This window comes from Pyrus communis, chromosome 15 (genome assembly GCF_041283825.1).
Source record: "Pyrus communis isolate YQ-2024b chromosome 15, ASM4128382v1, whole genome shotgun sequence".
Lineage (NCBI taxonomy): Eukaryota > Viridiplantae > Streptophyta > Magnoliopsida > Rosales > Rosaceae > Pyrus > Pyrus communis.
Window position 1 is genome coordinate 32239610 of NC_142579.1, and position 17698 is coordinate 32257307.

At 36.4% G+C, this 17698-nt stretch overlaps 2 protein-coding genes and 1 pseudogene across 2 annotated transcripts; 2 read left to right on the forward strand and 1 right to left on the reverse strand.

Annotated features, from left to right (window-relative positions):
* Nucleotides 1-3984: 3984 nt before the first annotated feature.
* LOC148690874 (uncharacterized) lies at nucleotides 3985-4641 on the forward strand (annotated as a pseudogene).
* Nucleotides 4642-9846: 5205 nt separating this feature from the next.
* Nucleotides 9847-11002, forward strand: LOC137738406 (umecyanin). The gene is made up of 2 exons (XM_068478046.2): nucleotides 9847-10177; nucleotides 10408-11002. Exons 1-2 carry the CDS (start codon nucleotides 9976-9978, stop codon nucleotides 10737-10739), a joined length of 534 nt encoding a protein of 177 aa, XP_068334147.1. The 5' UTR covers nucleotides 9847-9975; the 3' UTR covers nucleotides 10740-11002.
* A 949-nt stretch (nucleotides 11003-11951) lies between these two features.
* On the reverse strand, nucleotides 11952-14843 carry LOC137738397 (uncharacterized). Its single transcript, XM_068478035.2, has 4 exons — nucleotides 14170-14843; nucleotides 13966-14080; nucleotides 13770-13884; nucleotides 11952-13565 (listed from the first exon to the last, which is right to left on the reverse strand). The coding sequence occupies exons 1-4, from the start codon at nucleotides 14268-14270 to the stop codon at nucleotides 12643-12645; spliced, it is 1254 nt and encodes a 417-aa protein (XP_068334136.1). The 5' UTR covers nucleotides 14271-14843; the 3' UTR covers nucleotides 11952-12642.
* Nucleotides 14844-17698: the final 2855 nt, after the last annotated feature.

Here is a 17698-nt window from a genome sequence, read left to right on the forward strand (position 1 = left end):
GGGTTGGAATTTTTTGTTTTTTTTTTTTATTTGCTCGAATTTTTTGAATGAATTAATTAAGGCCAGCTCTCCATTGAGATGGGTTTGGTCGTGCTCGGTTCAAACTTTAGTCAACCCGTCAGTCAATCTATGTACCGACCTTTTCCTATGATTAACGCGTAATACTTCTACCAGAAATGATGGGGAGATTAAATTTTTAAATCAAATAATGCGATTATAAATGATTCGATTGTTAACTAAGTGTCGATTAATATCATTGTTTCTTATTAATGATATATCATTTGGTTTACAAATTTAGTTTAAAATTTTGATCTCTCTAACATTACTCTTTTAATATAAGAAGGTATTCAAAGGGTGTGTGGATTTTTCCTTAAATATTCAAATGGATTTGAAAATAAGGGGCAGAGGTTCTATTAAATCTAGAAAGTCACAAGACTGGTTACAAAGTGATCCGTCAAACAAGAGATCGGTAACAAGATATGGTAATTCCACAAACCAGTTACAATTATGGACAGCACCTGATGTGAGAGCAGCTCGAGCAAGTCGTGTGCAATTCGTTTCCTTTGGCGGCCCAGTGGCGAGGTCATGAATTGTCGGGCTACAAAAAGGTAGAAATTTTTGCCTTCTTTTTTATACGCTCTATAAAATCACATTCGGTTGCGAAAATTCGTCAAAAATTTTCAAAATCTTGCCCATTTCTCTACAGTTGGAATACAATTCAATAACGCATAACCCACAAACATATTCATCGCAACCTTGTCATCACAAACCCATGTATTATTTTCTCATATATGAATGCCTCAACCTCGCACACGCCTTTAGAGCAATGGGAATGGTGAAATTATCAGGCTTTTCATCATTGTCTTTTGACTTAGATATCATGTTATGGAAGAGATACAAGGTATCTTTTTATCGATTCTCTCTACAATAGCTCATTGTGGGCATGACCTCGTGACTCATATAATTTATAAGTATGCCTACTGGCTTTTATTCCCACACTCAACATTGCATTAAAATACCTCTTGGCCATTATACCAATTGTGACGCATAATGGCCTTAAATAGAGTCTCATAGGATTTGAAACTTCTCTACACACCCAATTCCTTCGTAGTATCAAACAACTTAACAAACTTTTGAATAATGACAGCCTTACTGTATCCCTCCTTAACAACGCAGTTCTATGTTTTTTTTTTATCCTAGAACTAAAACAACATCGTTGTGGCTTGGGTATTAAAAAATAAAAATAAAAAAAGAAAAAGAAAAAAAAGAACCGGAGTATAAAACACATAAACAACGAAGTAGGGCAACAGATTTCGACGGCAGTTCAGAGGACCATAGGGGCGAAATCCTCACTTTCAATGGTGATTTCTAGCGACCGAAGGGACGGCCGCCCCTTCTTGTTCCTATGTAGCTTTGCCCATGGCAACAGACATGGGTAACTGAGACTCTAGTGATCTAGTCTAGCATTGCCTTCAAGTCCTAACAATGGACAAGAGGTTGATAGATCAATCTCGCAAGGCAGAAACAATCTGGAGCAAATTGCTCTCAAGGATAAAGTTTTGATAACCCCTCCCAGCAACGAAGGTAATACCTTCTCTAGCCGCCAAGGCTTCCGCCTGAAGAAGCGAGCAGATATATCAAAGAAACTTGGCGCTGCAGAAACGAACATGCCATCTAAATTACGAAAGACAGCTCCAACAACTCCTAGCTTAATATCCACACGCCACCCATAGTCAATGTTAAGCTTAAGGGATCGTACTGGTTTAGACAAACATTGGAGAGTGCCAGCATAGGAAGGAGTGGCCAAGAGGGATAAGCTGATTTTAACAAATTCTTGCCACCAATTGATGGCTCTAGCAGCGACTAGGTTGGGAGAATCAGTTTCTAGCTTCTCAAATAGTCCAGATGAGAATTAGCAATGGTGGAGTCAGGATTTCTTGTGAGGAGGGACCACACACAAGTATAGAAGAAGAAAAAATGAATAGTGGTTATAAAATTACTAATGCAAAACATCATAATATGTATCCAAATAATTAAGAATTCAAAGTTAACATATTCATAGATAATTTTATCTATTCATAGTAATCATAAGTATTCTTGACAAATTTTATATTTTAAAACCGTTGCATGATGTCATCTATACTATTGAAAGAATTATTAAACTCAATAGAGAGAGTTACAAAAAAATTTGCAAACCCGAAAACTCAAGTGAGAGGTGGGATAGGATAGAAACATGTTTTATATTGAATAATAGAGTATTACAAACTTTTTTGTTCTTTATTCAATAAACTTGGGATTTGGATTGGCTAAATATATGAAATTCAATAAGAATAGGGAATAACCTTGCCCATTCATAAGTGAAATACAATTTTTGTAATTAAAAGTAAATGATGGGTTTTAATTTAAATGTTATTGATTTGTGATAGGGTGGTGTTATCTACAAACTTCTTTTCACCTTCTGCACAATCCTCTCAATTTTTGGCCGTCGAATCGAAGGAATTAAAGAAAATCAAATAACATAAATTAACATGGGGTGTGTGGAAAGTAAAAAAAGGTATATGGATAACACCACCCTTTGTGATAAATGACCATTTAAAATATATACTTAATTTTTTGATAGGAGTTGTTGGATGAAAAATAGATAATGATTGAATTTCTTTTAGTTGTTAAGGAGGGTTGCAAAGCAATAGAAATATGTGTAATACTAACCTTATATGTTAGGATAGGCCTAGGACTACTGTAGTCCTTACCTGCCTCTGCCAGTGCCAGGAAGCAATCAAAGTCTGCATTAGGCAAGGATCTACGGGTAGTGGTCACCTAATCCATGAGAGCAATTCCACCGGGAACAATAGCCCGATAGATCGACGAGAAAATTGACCCAATAGCCCCAGCTCCTTACTCCAACCCATGCGAGCGATTGGGTAGGGCGCTCGAGTGAGAGGCCCAGCTCGAATCGGTGGCCCGAGAGCCTGAGGGCTGTGTGATGCATAGCTGACGTCATCCATGTTTAAAAAAAAAATTGCGTCAGACGCGTGTCGTTCACGTGCGCGTGGGGGCGTGTCACCGATAGCTTTTCAGTCGGTAGGGCTCGCGGTGTAGATGGCTGAAATGTTACCGTTGGTGGGCCACGTGGCGCGTCGTCATTCGTTGGATTTCAATGGTTACTTTTTCTGTACCGTTGGATTTCCAACGGTAAAAAAAAAAATTCAAACCTTCCTTAATATCAGCCGTTGGATTTGAGATCAACGGTCCACGTTATTCGCCTTTATAAATTAAAAACAAAGAATTCACATTAAAAAATTCTGAAATGTCACCGTTGTGCCACATGGCACAATTTGGAAGGTTGGATATCAATTTTTTTTTAATCCAATGGCAAAAATTAATTAAGTCAATAAAAAAATGTTAAAAATTAATAATAAAAAATCCAAAATAAATTTTAAAAAATAAAAAAAAAATTAAAAAATTTTACTTTTCTATAAATACATTCTCATTATCTTCTACCTTACACCAAAATTTCATATTTTCTCAAATACTTTCAACCACATTCCATTCTTTCTCTCAAAGTTTCAATCCAATTGGTTTCCAACAAAATGACTAATGATGCAGGTACGAATTGGACGCTTATTAAGGATGTTACATTGTGTTTTAGCTGGGTTAAAGTTACTCATGATCCGATTAGGGTAATGAGATGCAGTTGCGAGAAATATGGAGTCTTATTCATATCACATTTCTTGAGAAAATTGGTGGGCAAAGAACCAAAGAATCAATGTCTAGTCGTTGGAGAATACTCAGCCAATCGTTTAGTCTTTGGAGATACGCCTTGGCACAAGCTAGTAGTAATCTTCGAAATGGGAAAAATTTAGTGGATCAAGTAACAATATATTATTTATTTGTTTGTGCTATATCCAAATTTACATTAGCTATTTTGATTATAATTATTTCTTCTCCCGCACTGTGTAGACACTTCAAGCATAATCTTGGTATAATGCCAAAACCAACAACAAAAACAAATCATTCACCCTATGGGAATGTTGGAATATTGTCAAAGATTGTCCTAAATTCAAAGTTGTGCATGTCAGTCCAGAAGTTGTCATGAACAGCACCCATCTACACTCTACGCCCGAACATGCCTCGCATGTTCATGAAATCGACACAGAAGAAGTGCCGGAAACGCCCCCTGAATAAGGGTCGGGGTCGACCCGTTATCCAATTAGGCCTCAAGGTAAGGAGGCTTCAAAGAGAAAATGAAGTGCTTCCAAGAATAATTATGCAAAATATATGGAAGGACTTGCTCGCCAAGATGAATTGACTTTGGCGTAAGAAATGGCTAAATTTAAGGCTGATAAGGCTAGAGAGGAGGCAAAAGCTGCAGTTGTTGAAAGATTATTTCAAGCTAATGAGAGAGATAGAAAGCTACTTAAGCAAGAAAGGGAAGAGCTTAGAGAAGAAAGAAGGGCTCAACAAGATCGTGATATTATGAAAGAGCCTGTAGAGGCGATGTATCCGAATTCTAAATATTTTTGGAATTCGAAGAAAGCAGACGTGGTGCGAAGGAGGCATGCAAGAGAAGCGAGAACAAGAGGAGATGGTCCTAGCACCACAAATTGGTTAGGTGATCATTTTCCATTCACGAGGGACTAGGGAATTTGTTTTTAATCAGAGCCCATAATTTTCCAATCACTTTGGATTGTAATTTCTTATTTATTGAATAGAGTACTTTATGTTGTTTCCAATTTATTGAATTTAGTACTTTATTTAAACTAAGAGTATATTTATTTAATTTGGTAATTTATTTAAACTAAGAGAATCTTTATTCAAATGACATAAACACACCAAATAAAATTACATAAACATACCAAATAAAATTACGAACACACTAAATAAATAAAAAAACTCACTAGATGAACTTAAAAAACACACCAAATAAAATTAAATAAATACACCAAATGAAAACAAACACACTAAATGAACTTAAGTTTCTTGAGCTTGTTTCAATTCCCACCGGTGCTTTATCAAGTCAATTTGTCGAACATTGTGCATATATGGGTCCTGAAGTAAAGTATATTGTCGAATGAGCCTTTCATTGTAACGTCTATCCCTTTGTAATGGCTCGTGTTGCACGGGTTCTTCAGTGACGTCATGAGCATAATATATTTGTGTTCTTCAATTGTTCATCGTGTTTGGCTCGTATTCATTAACGGCATCATAATCGTACTCATCTTTCACAATCATGTTGTGAAGAATGATGCACGTCATCATGATGGATCGAAGAGACTATAAATCAAATATTCTAGCAGCACCCTTGAGAATCGCCCAACGAGTTTGGAGGATACCAAAACAATGCTTAGCATCCTTTCTACACCCTTCTTGATAGCTTGCAAAGTGTTTTTCCTTTGCACTTCGCGGACGTGGCACTGTTTTGACAAACGATAACTACCTTGGGTAAATGTCATCTGCTAGGTAGTATGGCTCGTAATACTTATGTCCGTTGACCCAGTACGTGACTTTTGGTGCTTTTCCTTGCAGGATATCGTTGAACACTGGGGATTGGGCAATGACATTGAGGTCATTTTGAGTTACCGAAACACCACAAAAAGCATGCTAAATCCATGTATCAAATGAAGCCACCGCCTCCAAAATGATACTTTTTGCTCATTTTTTGTCCCCATAAGCTCATTGCCATGCACTTTGACAGTTTTTCCAGGTCCAGTGCATACAGTCGATGCTTCCAATCATCTCAGGAAAACCTCACATCTCGCCCTTCTTTAGAAGCCTTTGCAAGTCCATCTTAGTAAGTCTCTGGAGGTATTCTGTGGTGTAGATAAATTCGATTGTGGAGCAAAATATCATCAGGGACTCAAGAATGGTTGATTTCCCCATCCTCGCTATCTCATCCACTTGGTCTGCAGATGCAGTCATTCGTTAAAAATCTGATCGAAATCTATCCTCAAATATCGTAAACAGATTGTGACACATGGTGCGACGTGATTAGTTAAAAATCTTATCGGAAATATATCCTCAACGATTCTGAAAAGGTAACAACACGTGGCACGATGGCATTGGATAAAAATCTTATCGAAATCTATCACCAAAAATTGTCTTTTCGGATAATGACACCTAGCGCAACGAGAACAATTAAAAATCTTATCCGAAATTACAAATAAAATTATTTTGTACTATTTTATAAAATAAAAATACTAATATCTTATTGCCTATTGCCATGGCTATTCAGTTTAAGGGTGGAGATGCAAAAGGCAGTTACTGCTCATTGGAGGGGATTGAATAGGAAGTTTCCCTAGGGGGCCTTCTTCACACTGGAGTTGCTCTGAAAAGAGAGGAAGAGGACTGAGAAGATATGCCTAGTGAAGAAAAAAGTCATAGGCACCGAGCAAAGTAGCTGTCGCTCATGAAATGGGAAGTTGTTTCAATGAGGCTGCCACAAAGAACACAGGAAGGGTCGATGTCGATGTGTATTAATCTCAAAAGGTAACGCTAGAAAATTTAAATTTGTAGACTAAATTGCAAACTAAATGATGTGTCACTAATAAGAAATAAGCACATTAATCAATACTTAAGTAATAATTCAATCATCAACTTTCATGTCATTTAGTTACAAAATTTACTCTACAAATTTAATCTCTCTAGCATTATCCATCTCAAAATGGATTTGAGTTGGAATCTACTTTTCTATATATTTTATATAGAGGTGGTCATATATTTTATATGTATGTGATACAAATAGTGTTATTGATATAAAAAAAAAATACACAAAAAAGCACACATGTTTTATATATAATATATATGTTCTACTTCTGGAGGTAGATTTAGAGTTAATATTTAGATGTAAGTACTAAAGAAGAAAGACATGACCATGGTGGAGATGATAATTAGAAAAAGCGGTGGCAACAGGTGGTAAAGTTGAAGTGGAGTTTGGTGGCGGCAATGGTGATAGTGTCGGACCAATGTTCTAAAAAGCGATCTAGGCTACTTGCCTAGTCGTGATTCATCCTAATCGGCCACAAATTAGAAAGCTTATGAGACAGATGGCTGGGCAGGACTAGACGGATCTAGGCGGGATTATGCGGGACTAAACAAGTCTAGGCGGGGCTAGGCGCACGAGCTTATGTGCAAAACTAAGCTGAAATCTAAGTTTTTTTTAGATGTGGAGCTGGAGCACAACGAAGAAGAAGAAAACGACGTCGTTTGCACGAGTGGTTTTTTTTTTTTTTTTTTTTTTGGCTAAGTTTTTGTTTTGTCTATCTTATTTTTCCTCTCTTTAAACTGACCCCACTTTTGCTGACATTTGTTACCCTTTTTTTTATTTTTTTAACGTGATATTATCCTTTTCTTATAAAAAAACGTTATATATATTATCTTTGTCTCTCTTTTTAAGTCTCCACCTATCCCACCAAAATATTACCTAAAACTCTCATATACATATAAACATGTCAAACATGTTATTCTTACCGTTTATTTGTATCATCTCTCTAATAAAAATGAGATCTACAAGTGTTGTTGAATTCTGCCTCTATTAGTGAAATGGTATAAATAATTATTGAAATATATGATAAGTGTAGGATTGCTCTATAATTATTCTTCTCTATAAAAAAATTAAAAAAATTAAAAAAACAAGGCAAGAATTATCTGTGCATTTATTTAAATTCAATTAAAATTAAAAAAAAAAAAAAAAACCGTCTAGACTTCCGCCTAAGTCCCTAAGCGCCAAACCCCTTCCTGCTGACCGACGGCTTTTAGAACATTGTATTGGACTAGGAACGATAGGTTTAGTTCCGGCCATAACCCATAACGCTACTAGCTAGCTTCTGGCCACGTTGGCAATCTTCATGTCAATGCGATCCAGTTGGTACGGTACTCATTAGGGTATGATTTGGATTCGTGCAGAAGGAGAAGGCCCAAAATATGATACTCATAGCCACGGATCAGGCAAGGGTGACAAAAGTCGGTAAGGTAGCTTTGGCACCAGTTTGGGACAAGGGTAAAGTAAACATTTGAAGTTTGGTCCAAAATATGATACTCTTTTGCGTACCTTACTTGAAGTCAAACTACTGCAGTCAGCTTAACTACAGTATTTTTTAGACCAGGACATGTCTGAATACCAATCGAAGGTTATGGAAACAGCTTGCAGCATGGGAAATGTTTTTCTTTGACTTGTTCTCGAATTGGCTACTTTGGCTTTTTCGTCTTACACATCTTTCACAATTGTTCACGTAACCTGTTTTCTCTTTTTATTTTGCTTCCTTCTCTTCCCGATAATTTTCAATTGAGCGGGGTTGGGGTTAGAGTTGCGTATTATACTATTGTTTTTGAGAACTAGAAGTTAAAAAGAAGAAATCATCGATTCATAGACCAGGTCGTGTGTGGGAGTCCAAGAGCGTCACGCAATCAAACCGTACGTCTTTGACGCTGGGTCGATGAGGACTGGTAAAACTTGGTAATTTCTTTCTTCCTTATCTTTTAGAATGCATCAAAATCACCAGGCAATGCAGGGTTGAATTCAACTTGTTCAAAGTTTTCATTTTCTCGCCACGCAGACAACATAGATGCTTAATTTTACTAAAAATTTGATATTACCCCTTGAAACTATATTTTCCTCTACTAAAACTCATCTCCTTTTGTTTTCTTGAATAAAGCCCATTGACTAACCTTCAATTAAACAAATTCTTTAATTAAGTTTGACTTTTCAAATTATGTATTTTTCGAATGCCTAAACTACCCCTATTAATACTTGGATGGGGTTTTTGGATAAGTTACTTGTTATATCCATTTAATTAATTTTATATATTTTACAAAATAATTCATGCCATTCATTGTATATTCAATGTATTAACTTTCAAATTGTTATAACATGCTAATTGAAAAATAATAATACTAATTCATAATTTTGTGCATTACATATATAAGTTAATTTACCTACCAACACAACAATAAACCTAAAACAGCTTCGGCTAATATTCCAATTCCTAATACACAAAACAAAAGCTATATGTTCCGCACAATTCTTACCTACAAAATAGTCTAATTTACCTATTACATCAAACCAAAATTTAAAGGGTCTAGTTTACTTTCAAAATGGTCTAATTTACCTACATGATTTATGTGCATTAGATTAAAAGTTTATTTAATTGCCTACAAGCACAAACCCACAACATTCGAACATTATCTAATATCACTATTTTTTTTTTTTTTGGAATAGGTAAATTAATTTAAATGTAGGTAAATTAGTATAATATTAATAAGTAGGTAAATTAGTATAATATTAATAAGTAGGTAAATTAATTTAAATGTTGGTAAATTAGTATAATATTAAATGTAGGTAAATTAGTATAATATTTTATAAGTAGGTAAATTAATTTAAATGTTGGTAAATTAGTATAATATTTATATGTAGGTAATTACATGATTCAAAATGCAGGTTTATTAGTATAATATTTTATAAGTAGGTAAATTAATTTGTATGTAAGTAATTACATAATTCAAACAATATTATTTTTTTTCGTACAAGATTGTCTTTCTCTTTTAAATTTGGTAAATTAATTTATATATGTTGCTAATATTTATGATACAAGAAAGGTAAAATATCCATATGGATTTAATTGCTCATCATAATTAGGATGAGTAATAACATTTATTGACCAAATTAGGATGCTATGGCATAAGTTGTAATTGTATTGTAATAGTTGGTCATATATTTATCTACATGGTAGGCTATTTGAAATTTGGATTTTATTTGAATGTTTAAATTTAGATGGGTTTTTATTTAGAAAATAGGAGTTTCAAGGGTCTATACTTCAGCCTCCAGCCTCCATCACCTATAAATATCAACCCAACTTTATTTGATGAGCTCCAACTCATTCCAAAACAACACAAAACACACTTGTCTACATAATTCATATTGAAGAAAAGTACTTGCAGAAAACACACACGTCGATCGAAATCTTCATCAGGCGTAGGGAAATGGGCGGCCGAAAAGATATGAATATGATGATAGCTTGCTTGGTGGTTATGGCGGTGGCTTCCCCTTCTTTGTTGAATTTGAAGGGTGCAACAGCAGCAGAATACGTAGTTGGTGACAGCTTGGGCTGGACTGTTCCCCCAAACACCTCCTTTTACTCCGACTGGGCCGCCTCAAAGACATTCCAAATAGGAGATATAGTTGGTAAGTGCGCTTTCATTCCCAGTAATAAGCATGCGCGAGTTAAATTAGCTGATGGAGGCATTGTTCCCGGCTCTAGCATCCAAGTTCATATGAATATTTGTATATATTTTTAATTAACTTAAGTAAACGTGAGTTAGACCAGTTGACCGTTCATGACTCTTGAGTCCGAGTTCATGAATATGCATATATCTTTTTTGTTAACTTATTATTGTGAATTTTTGGCATTACAGTGTTCAACTGGACTGAAAAGTGGGACCATAATGTGGGGGAAGTAGCATCAAAAGAAGAATATGATAACTGCAGTGACCCTGGGATCGTATGGGGACCAGGGGTGAGGATGGAACTCAATTCTACCGGTTCTCGCTTCTTCATCTGCACCGTTGGTAACCACTGCAAGCAAGGCCAAAAAGTCACCATCACCGTTGGATCACCAACCACCACCTCTTCTCTGTTGGCTCCTCCACCATCATCCTCCCATGCTTCATCTCTCACTACCACCACTCTTGGTTCTTTCGTTGGGCTCATCTCCGCACTAGTAGCAGTAGCTTCCTTCGTCGCTTAAGCTTAGCAGTCATTTCCGAGGAATTAATATCGTTTAATCCTCTATTTTATTTATAAAAATAAGCTATATTACAATAAATGTTCATTTATTAAATAATTTTGTTTTATAATAAAATGTAATCAAACCTTATAGTGGACAATTCTTTTGAATAAAAATGGTATGTGCAAATTGTAATACCATACGAATTGTAACAGTTCCATTTTCGATTGTTATTGATAAAATTACTGCGGAAAATTATAATTTATGATTTTTTTTTATTATTATTTTGATCCAAAATTTGGAGATAAATAACAATAAATTTTTTTTTTTTCCAAGCAGTAGTCTATACTAAATTATTTTTAAGTTACAAAGAGAAAAAAAACTCGAATTTGAATACAGAGATATGAAACACGTTGATCTAGTCAACTTAACTAATAAAAAAGAAAAAAAGGTTCAAATTTGAGTACAAACAAAATGATCGTGAACTTACGAAAAAGTCTTGTGCCAATAAACGTAATCGCACGGGGGCAAAAAAATCTCCTACACCGACGGAATACAGATATTTTCTTCGGTCCTCTATCCCCTGTTAAAAAGTAAAAACCAGAAGGAAAAGACAACGTCGTACGTCTAAAGTCCAAGTGAAACGTCTACTTGTCTAGTCAATGTACAACTCATAAATATGAGCTTCTTTGAAGACATTCCAGATCGAGACAACCTCAATGAGTTTCAAAAACATTTCAAAACGTTTTGCTACTGAAATGTTACCTATCAATATTTTGTGTATCAACCAATGTTCTAAAACGTTAAGCGCTAGTCACGCTGCGAATGGGAAGCCTAGGTGAACTAGACGGATTTAATTCATCGCAGGGTGATCATGACCAGCAGCCCGGTGTATGTAGATCTTCTTTCTAATGGTTGTCGCTACTTCATCTCTTCCGTTGGTGAGAACTGCGAGCGGGGCCAAAAGGTCACTCTCACCGTCGGATCAGCCAACGCCTACTCTCCTCCTTCCGCTCCTCCACCGGCCTCCCATGCTTCCTCGCTGCGAAGTACTGTTGGCTTTTTAATTGAGGTCGTGATCTCCGGAATATGTCAATTCTTTCTTCTTTTTATTTTGGTTTGTAATCATTTCTTTCTTCACTTAATTACATGTTAATTCTCATTCCTTCTACTTGTCCTTTGTAATAGTTCAACACAGTTTCAACCTTCACTTATGTTACAATCGACTCGCGATTTTTCTTCGATAGGTGTGTTTTTACTAATACTTTTTTTTTTCAAATCGTCATAGTACATTACAATTCCCTTCGGAGTGGTACATTACACTCGAGCACAACATTACCACTCCAAGCACCAACAGATTACGACAATCATAGCTACATAAAATATAAAGTTACTCTCGAAATTAAGCAGATTCGACATTGTATCAAAAGAACCCTCGACAAACCGTTCCAGCCAGAAAGGGTGTTTCTTTACAGATCCTTCAAAGAGTTCAACCATTGATCAGGCAAGGCTATAATCAATCATACACGAAGAGGGAACAGAATTTCTCTTGAAATCTGTAACACAACAGAGCCGCATAAGGCCCGTTCCACAATACCACATAGCTCTCATACCTTGTACCCACAACACTTATTTCTGTCTTTTTCGCTCAACTCTGTAAGTCCAAGCAATGTAGCGTTAGTGATTTGGAAGTATGATGTTTCTTGCTTTAGCTATGATTACCAGGACATTGTTCATATGATATGAATCGAACTCGGGTTTCATTTCCGACTCACATCTTTCCACTAATGCAACTAGCAACTAACATCAACTCGTGAAATTTTGCAATCAGAGATACATAAGACGAGAGCCTCTCATAAGAGGATTCAACAAATATATTGGCATCTCGGATTTTGAAGCATATATACTACTGTAGGGAAAGAGTCTACAAACCAGGCCCTGTAGTTCGACCAGTGAACCTGTTGGGAACAACATCTGGTTGCCAGCAATATTGCCTATCCTCCTCATTGCTACTAAATGGTGCCTTGCGCTTCCTTACAGTTGCCTCAGAACTCCGACCACTCTCTGAATTCCACATAGTGGACTCAAAGCGATCATAAGCAGTCTTTGTGGGAAAGAAACAGATTTCCTTGCTTCTCAATGGTGAAAAATCATTTAACTTTCCCCCGTCTTGAGAATTGCTCGACCCAATATCTTCCACTCCACTGGCCAAGCTTCTTCGAGTACATGGGTGGACAACAGGACCCAACGTCAACGATAAATCACATTCGATTTCCCGTGGCTTCTCCTGGGTGTCCATGACTTCTGTGAATCTGTGTGACACATTTTCAGCACCTTGAGAGGAGAAAAGGTTCTGCTTGGTAGGTTCCATAACTGATGTAACAATTGGTATGCCGACATGTATGGTCCTAGAATATGTACTTTCTGGGACCTGAGGACCGACCTGGAACTCTTCAGGTTGATGGTGAGTTCCGTAATATAATGGATATACTGAACCCGAGTTCGAGGGGTTATTGGTTGACATTGTTGCTAACTGGTTATGACCAGCAGGAACATTCTCAAGTGAAAATGGGTAATTCCGAGGGCTAGGGAGGTTAGTACTCTGGCTCATGCGGCTGTAAGATTCTGGGACCAAAAGTGCAGAGTTCACATTTGAGGCTTTTGCAAAGTTCAATAAATTGCTAGAGTGATGAGAAAACTGAGGGTGCCGTTCATCAGTAGCTTTATCCAAAACCCTAGCAGGCATAGGAGCGGGCTCTTGTGCTCTTGGAGTGAGGTAACTCCTTGGATTACTGTTCCGTTGGCTTCTTGAAGCTCTTACTGGAGTGCAACCCAGATTAAGGGCAGCTGAACAACATAAAGAGGAGGAACCAAAACACACATACAAATCACACCTCTAGTGTAGTCATTCTGCACAATAATCTCTTCTTACAAACTAAACTAAGCTTGAACAATGAGCTAAATTAATATACATTGAGAAATGAGAACAACCAAGTAGCATAATTTCACAGTTCAATCCAGCAAAATGAAAAGAAAGCAGTACAATGTTACCTTCAACGCACGGCGGCAAAAGCTCCCCGGTTTCAGTGCCCTCATCTCGCCGGATAATTGTGTTAACGGCGTCATTTGCTCTATCCCATAGCGTGTCAAGATTCATGTACTCAGCCTTCAACAAATCAAAGCAAAAAAATGAGCAATGGAACAGCCAAAAAGGCGAATGCAAACCTGAAATACAAAAGAGAAAAACCTCAGAATTGGCTTTTGAATACATAATTTCCTCTGCTCTGAAAACCACCAAAGGCAGCTTCTCCTGCCATTCCTTGTTCTTCTTCGTTACGGAACTGTGAACCTCATTGACGACCCTAATCAAACAGGTGGTGTGCAATCAGCAAAATGTGAAAAAGCAGAGACCTTTACCGAGAAATCCATGGAAACAAAGACGACCCAGTACCTGAAAATCTGCTGAATGATGGAACCTCTCATGGGTTGGTGCCTATCGCTATGCCAAGCTCGCCGGACACACTCATACGGTCTCGGGCCCGGCCTAGGCATCTCGGAAGAGCAGCAGCAGCAGGAGGGAAACAATCCCAAGGAGGAAGAGAAATAGCGGGTTTTGGTGGGAGGATAGATTAGTCCCGGTACTCTAGAAACCTACATGGACTGGAGTGATGGGTTAGTTGTGCTTTAATCTCTCATTTCTCTCTGGATTGTGCAAATGGGATGACACAGTTTTTTGCTGGGTAGTACATGGGGAGAGAGGATGGGTAGCTTTCCCACGCTTTTGTCCTCCCCCAATAATTTAGAAAGTTTACCATAGTTTTGATGTTCAATCTTTTCTTTTGGGTGTGTTGGGGGTCACCCTCTTGGCTTGTGGGTGGGCATCAAATTGTGCCTGTAAAATTGACCCTCCCCTCCCCCATACCATTCAGCAATTTGCCCAGCGTGGGCAGACACAAACTTGAGGAGAAAATTGACACCCCATCTTTATTCTTACTAATGAGAAATCGACATCATGCTCTACAAGACATGTCATGTAACATGGCATTTTCCCCCTTCTCAAATCTCAATGTGGGTGTGCAAATAATTGTACTAATCATCGCAGTTCAAAATTTCGAATACAAAGATAAATATTCTTAATCACTTAAATTGCAAACATACTATGATAATTTCTTAACTAAAAGAATCAGTCCTTTTGGCATTTAGTATGTTGATGAATACTAAGTTTTGGCTTCCAAGCTTTATGATAACTTTTTGACAAACATGAATTATTGTTTAATGAACTAAATAGTAAAAGTCACTTTAAATTTAAGTAAGAATGTTGGTTGATACCATTCGTAACGTACAATAAAACCATGAAACTGTTTATATTTTAGCCATATGATTTAACAATGGGAGAAACTTAGTCTTGACCAAGACACAATCCTATGGCACCACCATACAATTCAAGCTTGCCACTTGTGTCAAAAAGGTGAAAATGAGATTTTCTTTTTACGAATGAAGATTTTTTTCGAATTCTCTATGTGAGAATCCTAGAGATCCTCAAATCGTGTCCGTTCATCGTACATCATACGGTCAAAAATTATTTTAAATACTTTTATTTAAAATTAAATATGAATAGTACCCGACAAAAACTTACCGTACAATATACGATACGATGAACAGACACGATTTGAGGATCCTCAAAATCCTCGCAAAGAGGATCCTCCCTGCCTTTTTACCTCCCACACACCCCTGTTAAATTTTGTCCATTAAGCTTCTTCAATTCATTCAATCTAAGGACCGAAAATTGAAAAGGGTGCGTAAGAAGTAAAAATAAGTGTGTGGATAGCACAACCCTTTTAGTAAGTTAGTAATAGATAGGTACTAGGCGACACTAAAAAATGGTAGTGCCTCAACGATAATGTCTTAGTTACGAGACATAATTTATCTTTATAAAAAAAGTCCTAAAAAAAGTTCGGTAATGATAGAAAGATCATATGCTCAAACTGTATTTTATAGAGCACAAATATGACAATTGATTGTTGGATTTTTTTTTTTTTAAATCATTAAAGAATAAATATAACAATCAATCCTCATATGTGGTCTGAAAAGTTAATATTCCCAGCATTTCCACACAAATTACTCTAACGTATTTGTGCCAAGGATGACCGTTAGATGGAAGCGTTGACGTGGACATGGTGTGGTTGACGGATCCAAGGGCAGCGAAGAAGCCTGTCACATATCGAGTACATCCTATCTTTTTGTGTGAGATCATAAATTCATAATTATGAAAACCTGCAGAGTGCAGAGGTATTATGAAGCATCTGGGGGATTAAATACTCCTTACCCACCATTTTAATGTAACACACAAATCAAGGGAATACCTCACCTTTATGTTCACTTTCACAGTACAAAGCAGTTCGAATTTTTGAATCTTACATTTTGAAGTTTTTTGTAGTTCGAACAAATTCATTGTTGCGTATTATATTAAGAATAGGCAATTCAATTCATATTAAGAATAGACAATTCAATTCATTCTCTCATCTTTTCAAAATACTCCAAACTACTCGGGTAATTGGACCCAAAGCGAGCTCTATGAAAAAGTCGGGCAATAATTGCTCTCCTACCTATATGACGTCATCACGTCAACCATAATTTAAATTATTAAAAAATTATATAAATTATAAAAGACTAATTAAAAATATAAAAAATTGTAATTTTTTTTTCTATAAATACATTACCATGTTCTTCCACTTTATACTACATTTCAATATTTTTAAATATTTTTAATTAAGGGAATTGTTATTAGCATTCTAAAATTCTCATTCTACACTTCATACTTTCTATATTTAGAAAGAAAAATGCGCTTCTGAGGAGTCTAGAATGAGAATTTTGGAGTGTCAATAACACTTCCCTTAATCAATATTTTATTATTATCTGAAATTAAAAATAAAATTATCTTTTATTATTTTATAAAATAAAAAATACTAATATTTTAATACGAAGTGTTTGGCTATTCAATTTAAGGGTGGAGTACTTGGGCAATTACTGTTCATTGTAGGAGATTGAGTTGTCTATTGCCTAGGGGGCTTCCTACACTGGAAGTTCTCTTAGATTCTCAATTAAGATTTAATGATCAAAATCTGACGGACAAAAGTTTCAGAGTATAGAGTACACCGAACCAATACTATAATTTTCGAACGGAGTGGTGTTTTTTAGCAAGCTTTTTACTATTTATAACGGAAAATTGTTCTTTTGCGACCGAAAGATCACAAATTTGAGTCATAGAAACAACCTCTTTACAAAACAAGAATAAGGTTGTGTACGATAGACATTCCCCCTAACCCCGCACACCGCAAAGCCTTGTTGGCTTAGTTCATCCTTTTAGTGGTATGGTGAACACTGCAATAAAACCACACTTACATGTCTCTCATGTGGGAACCGGATCCCCTCCGGACCAAAAGGAACTGAACCCAATGATCAAATGATCCGGGACATTGAAATTTGATCCAACGACTACAATTATTATACCTTTTAGAGGAGCCCCTTGTTTGTAGCCATTAAATGAAATTTCAATGGCCGGAACCATTTGATCCTTGTGTAGAAACCAATATCTTCTCGAGTAAGAAATAAGTTAGAAAGAGAAGGAGAAATGTAGAGAGAGATAGAATTGTGATGAAATACTTTTCATTACTTGATAATGTTATTACATTGTAGAGTATATATAACCCTTGGTTCTGTACAACAATACACTTAGCTAACTATAACTAATTACATATTACTGTTATAACAAACTAACAGCTTTTGATGCCGAGGCACTTGCCTCAATACTTTGAGCTCAGTTCCTTTAAGTTTGGAAGGGATCTGGTTCCTCTCATGTGTAGTCCTCTCTTGAAAATGGCCGTACAATCTTGATATCTTTCCAAAGTAAAGGAGGTTGAAACCCTTGTGCTTCTGCTGTGTGCACATCCAATCTTTCAAATTTCTGAGCAGTCCGAATT